This window comes from Ceratosolen solmsi, unplaced genomic scaffold, assembly GCF_000503995.2.
Source record: "Ceratosolen solmsi marchali unplaced genomic scaffold, CerSol_1.0 scaffold29, whole genome shotgun sequence".
Lineage (NCBI taxonomy): Eukaryota > Metazoa > Arthropoda > Insecta > Hymenoptera > Agaonidae > Ceratosolen > Ceratosolen solmsi.
Window position 1 is genome coordinate 11,588,816 of NW_011948417.1, and position 6,000 is coordinate 11,594,815.

The 6,000-nt window shown below is 27.6% G+C and overlaps 1 protein-coding gene across 1 annotated transcript in view; it reads left to right on the forward strand.

The window, feature by feature from the left end:
* Nucleotides 1-6,000, forward strand: part of LOC105359905 (probable serine/threonine-protein kinase DDB_G0267686) — a 67,582-nt gene extending 61,582 nt beyond the window's left edge. Inside the window, exons 13-20 of the mRNA XM_011496662.1 lie at nucleotides 187-546; nucleotides 618-733; nucleotides 841-970; nucleotides 1,361-1,682; nucleotides 2,354-2,653; nucleotides 4,128-4,352; nucleotides 4,807-4,883; nucleotides 5,860-6,000. Coding sequence (XP_011494964.1) covers nucleotides 187-546; nucleotides 618-733; nucleotides 841-970; nucleotides 1,361-1,682; nucleotides 2,354-2,653; nucleotides 4,128-4,352; nucleotides 4,807-4,883; nucleotides 5,860-5,928 — 1,599 coding nt within the window. The 3' untranslated portion in view covers nucleotides 5,929-6,000. The remainder of the gene's footprint in view (nucleotides 1-186; nucleotides 547-617; nucleotides 734-840; nucleotides 971-1,360; nucleotides 1,683-2,353; nucleotides 2,654-4,127; nucleotides 4,353-4,806; nucleotides 4,884-5,859) is intronic.

Genomic DNA, 6,000 nt, shown 5'->3' on the forward strand with positions numbered 1-6,000 from the left:
TTAATAAATTAATTTTATACTCATATTTTTAATGAGTACTTATTAATTCATTTATTATTTTTTAAATTTCATAATATATTTTTAAATATTAATATCATGATCATTAATATCATTAACAATGTTATTATTAATAAATAAGAAAAATTATAATACTGATATACAATTCAAACAATTTTTTTTTAATAGTTAGTGAATACATCTGTTACATCAAGTAACAATTACCAATCTTCATCTATTTATCAACAACAATCGTCACAACAACAGCAGCAACAACATTCTCGAATACGTCTAAATACGCAACCAACAAATATTCGACAAGTTACTACACAATTTACTTCCTTACAACAGCAACAACAATTGCAACTACAACAACGTAAATTGATACAACAACAACAGCAGCAACTAAAACAAAGATTGTTGCAACAGCAACAGCAGCAACAATTACTTATACCTTCAAATGCAACAGCCCCGGACCAAATAGCGACTGGTATTCACAACATCGACAGTCTTTTAAATAATACTGTTGCTCCAAACGTTTCTTTACAGGTGAAAATACTTGGGATACGTATTTTGTTATATTTTTAAGTTTTAGACAATAGAAATGTGATTTGTTGTAGCGATCTAGCGTGCCAGATTCACAAGTATCGCCGAGTTATGGAGGATCCGTCCAAATGCCTCAAGGGCAGCATCGCCTTACTCACCCCTATTCTCATTCTTCCACATTATCTCAACAGTATGTATATATAAATAAATTAATACAAGTAATTTTTAAAGTAATGAGTTTGTATTTATATATACACAATCATTTTTATAATTTCTTATAAAAATTAATATTTTTAGCTCTGCTGTTAATAACAATTTCAATACTGGTCAACAAGTTTCTGCTACAGCTAGGCTTTCGCCCCATTCTCCAGCTGGTATATTATCTTTTTCACATCCACAACCTTTATCTCCTCGTGTGACACAGCAAGTAAGTATATTTTTTATTTTCTACACAATATTTTCTACAATCACTAAGAAAAATTAGATAGTCTTAAACACAATATTTCATTACAAATAATTTTAGTCGTTAAATCAACCAATGAAATAATTATTCCTTACAAAATACTAATAAAATGAAGAATCAATAATTCATAATTATAATTTTTTTAAATTCAGATATCCAAATTTCTATATAATAGTAATTCTCTTTTTCTCTTAGTATAACTGGATATTTTGACTAATAATTTTAATTAATAAATTAATTAAATCAAAATATATTATAGTTATTATTTAAGATCAATCAATTACAAAGTTACCAAATAAATTTTAATTTTTAAAGTAAGTATAACAAAAGTTATTCTAAACAAACATTTTTTAGGGAAATTACGCGGGTAGTCCACGGATGTTTAATGTGAATCAGGTGCGGCAGCAACAGCAGTCTGCTCAACAACCAGTAATGCAACAACAGCAGCAACAACAACAACAACAACAACAACAACAGCAACAAAGATCGATATCATCACCGGGTACGCCGGTCTCAGCCCGGCAGTCTCCTTTTTCGGCAGAAGCCTTTCCACCACCCGCGTCGCCTACGGCCAGTCAATTCTCACCAGTTCCAAATTCTAATGTTACGAACCAATCGACACAATATCGACTACAGCGCACCTCGTCTAACGCATCTGCAACAACGCAATTATCAGGTAATGTAAAACAATAAAGTATTATTATAAAGAGGATTAATATTTTTATTGTACGATAGGCATAAGTAATAATCAAATTTACCATTGTCAAGAAAAAATAATGATTCTATTACTTATGAATATCTATTTGTGGTATAAATGCAAATTCGATAGATAGAAATTATTGTATAATTATTCATCATTACAACGCAGAAAAAACGTTATTTTTTTGTTTTTTATATTACATATATACAGATTTTTTGTTATTCAGTTAATATAAAATTGATTTTCATACTAAATAACTTGTGAAATTATTATTATATAATAATCGTATTTAATTATATGAATAATATTTCAGTATTTTATGTTGAGTAGTATTATTTCAGTAAAGTGGATTTTTTAATATTGCTGTAGTAATAGCAATGAAATAACTCAATGAAATTTCTTTAATATATGCAGCTGATTTATACTGCCCATTTGATTTATAATTTATACCCTTCATTTAATATTTTTATACATTAAATTATTTAATATTGTTTAATATATATATGTGCTAGCTAATATTTGTCTTCTAACAGTGCAAGCAAATACACCACCAGTCGTTCTATCGAAGAGTAAAGCAGCTTATCGAATAGATAAAAAATCACGCAAGAAGCGTAGCAGCAAGATCCTAGACACGATTAATGTTGCAGGTGGGGTTGGTTCACCCTGTCATTATGGCGGTGTGAGCAAGGAGCAACCTCTATCATCACCTAGTCATCCTCTCTCAGGTTGCCCTGCAACACCAACTCATAATCAACATAATGCCAACAATACCCAACACTTTTCAAACCATCAACACTCATCTATGTTATACCACAACGCCGCCTGTGTACAGAGTAGTCAGTACTGTTACGATCGGACGTCTGTTACTCTCTATCAGTCAGGCCCGGGAGATATGCAAGAAATTAGGCCTCCACCTTCCAGTAATTCTGCTAGTCACCAAATAGGTGGTAAGTCATGTGACCTCTTCATGTCATGTGACGATCACTACGCTATCATCCTCACATTACCCCCTGTTACATGACGTGTTTTTACTGTGTACTACTTACTTTTATAAATATAATTGACCGACGATTAATAAAACTATTTTTATATCTATTTTCTCTGCATATACCCGAGGTACGGAATTAGTTATGGGAACATATTTTAATAATCACAAATATGTCTATTGATTCTTTGTGTTTTAACGTCTGCCTTCTTCAATCTTCTTTTCATTAAATCAGTCTATAATGACATCTATAAGAATACACGAATCATTGTCATCTATAAGAATACATGAATCATTATCACTAAAGCTAAATTTTGTAAATATACTATATTTTTCATTCTTCTTTCATACATAATCTTATGTTGGGAGCATGCTGATTTTCTTCATATAAAAATGATTTATTGTTAAACATTAATATTAAAATGTAACGTATTTTACATAATCGAATAGTGACTTTCGACAATAATATACTGACAATACTTTCTTTTATCGCCGTCGACATTCATGTACTGCATGGCTCTTCATTGTTACAGCTCATCAATGGCACCTGTGTAATATTATTCATGTTTTTCTACTCATTTTAATTTTATTCAGTCAAATTAGTGGCTTTGAATCAATAGTATAGATAACATAATCATATACAAACATGGATTTGAATGTTGAAGTCTTCAAAGATAAAATAGTAATAAACAATTTTGTTAACGATATACAAAAGATCTTTAATTATTATTATTGCTGATAGATATATTTGTATATTAGATTAAAATAAATTATCAAACAATTAAATTTACGAATTAGGTTCAATGGTATGAGTAATAAATATTTCAAGATATATATTTAGAGTAAAATTAATAAGTTAATCTTATTAAGTCTAACAGAATTAAAAATTACAATATTAATTATTATAAAAAATTACTATAAACAATAATTTGTTTTAATAATGCATATATGATTAATGTTCTTAACACTCATAATCACCAATCACATTTATTTTATTTCAATATAATTTATTTGAATATCTTCTAAAGCTAATCAGTCTAATTGGTATTTATAAATATAATATTCTTTTGTTGCATTAATGAATAAGAAGATTTTTATAAATGCTTATTTATGTGAATTAAAGTGTATTTTCATAAGAAGATATATTCTGAAATATAGTCTCTTTTATCTAAGTGACAATTAATATAGGACTATCTTTATATATGTTTCTCAATATATAATAATTAAGAAAGTATTAGAAATTGTGAATGTAAAATTTAGTCCGCAATATTTGATAATTAAAATCGATGTCATATGTCATCTTTTGTATATTAATCCCTTGGCATTCTTTAAGAAGAAAATTAATAAGTAAACTGTCCATAGGCAGTACTCTGGCAAATAATTTATATTTATTGAGTTGTTTCATAGTAAAGACATAAAATTCTATTTTTTTTCAGGTAATGGAAGTAGTTCAGGTGGTATAAATTCGGAGTATGTTCGAAAAGAATTAAGGACAGTAGTTGATGCGAGAATACAACAGCAGCAACAACAACAACAACAACAACAACAACAACAACAACAACAACAGAGGATACCGAATAATCTTCAAAACAACATTTCTGGTCAGGTGTCTCAAGAAGATTTAGAATCCCTTGGTTTAAATTACGATATTGCATCGGGAGGTATGTATCTATTATGTTTTTAATTTGTTTTTACAAACTATGTATATATTGTACTACTAATCCTATACTATTTATTGTTTGTATGTTTTACTTAAATTGATTAATTTCTAGTTCACGCGCGACAGACTAAAATTTCGTTAAGAGTTACTTATATACACGTTTAGATAAAAAGAAAAATTATCACAATTTTATTATTTACTAAGCAAAGCATATAAACCAGGCTGTGAAAAAGTATTGCAGACTGTATTTAATTTGATAAATAAAATAATTAATAACAATTGTGTCGCGAATTCAATTTATTAGTTAACTAAAACTAATGCGCATTTTCCGTAATTGCTTATGAAAAAAGGAAAGATAAATAAATTAAAATAACAAATGAAATACAAAGTTTTTTATTATAAAACGCAGTAATTGATTTTGGTAATACGTATATCGTTGTCGATGTTCTAACTAGGTGATGCGTTGATTAGCGATGGCTCTGCCAAGAGTTGGGCAATTGGTAGTGCCGGAACCACCCTCTCGTCCTCCAGGGTAAGAACCCACTTCGACAATTATTTTACGTATTTTTTATTTGTATGCTCTTTGTCTTCCCTCTTTGCTTGGCTTCAAATTTTATATAATGCACGACATTCAGTTTAAAATTTTTTTTTTGTATATTACTTTCTTATTTAATAAATATTGATTGTAAGACTTAGATGATATATACTAATTTATGTGCATGATTAAAATGTTTATTTCTGTTTTTTTTTTTTAATACATAACTGAGTATTTATAGTCCTTTAATTTTTAATTTAGTATATTGTAATGCTCCACATTTACGATTGCAAAATATAACTTTTACGTATTTACATTTGAAATATAATTTGTAATATACAATAAAAATAAAATTTTCATAATTTTGTTTGAAATATATTTCGAATATATTTTTTTATAGATTATGTTATAATTGATTAAATTAAATGCTTAAATAGTATCATGAGAAGTGGCCTTCATTGACAGATTTACGTTGCCAAATATCTTTTTATCATTTTTAGATTTGACAGTTATTGATTTTTGAAAAATTGTTTATTTTTTTTTTATTTCCAAACATGGTGCTGGTGTATGAAAAACATATTATGTAGAAATTTCTTTAGTTATTATTTTCGATGTAAAAATACTGCCATATTCAAATAATTTGTATTTCTTTACGGTCCTGATGCTTTTTCACAGTTGAGTGAAGTAAAATTTTTATGCTTAATGAATTATTTTCTTATTATAAGAGTCACTTTTATTTAATGCATGAATAAATTGAAGAATTAGTTCTGTCTTAATTAAGATTTTTTTATAAATTAATAAAAATATATGTAATAATACAATGATATAGAAGATTTACATTTCCACAAAATTTTCTTTTCATTTTTATGTTTATGTTCTTTTATTTTATTTTACATTTTATTAATTTCCGTGTTTAAAATAGCATTCATTCTTAAATTATTACAAGTTAATCAAATTTACGGTTTTATTATAGACTACTATGGAAGAAGTGGCTCGAGGTGATACAAAATCATCTTTATTGCAAAAGCTGTTGTCAGAGTGACTAGTGGGTGGCTCGTGTCAAAAAAAAGAAGCATATGTAATATACATTTGATTTAAAATAAAAAGTGGAATA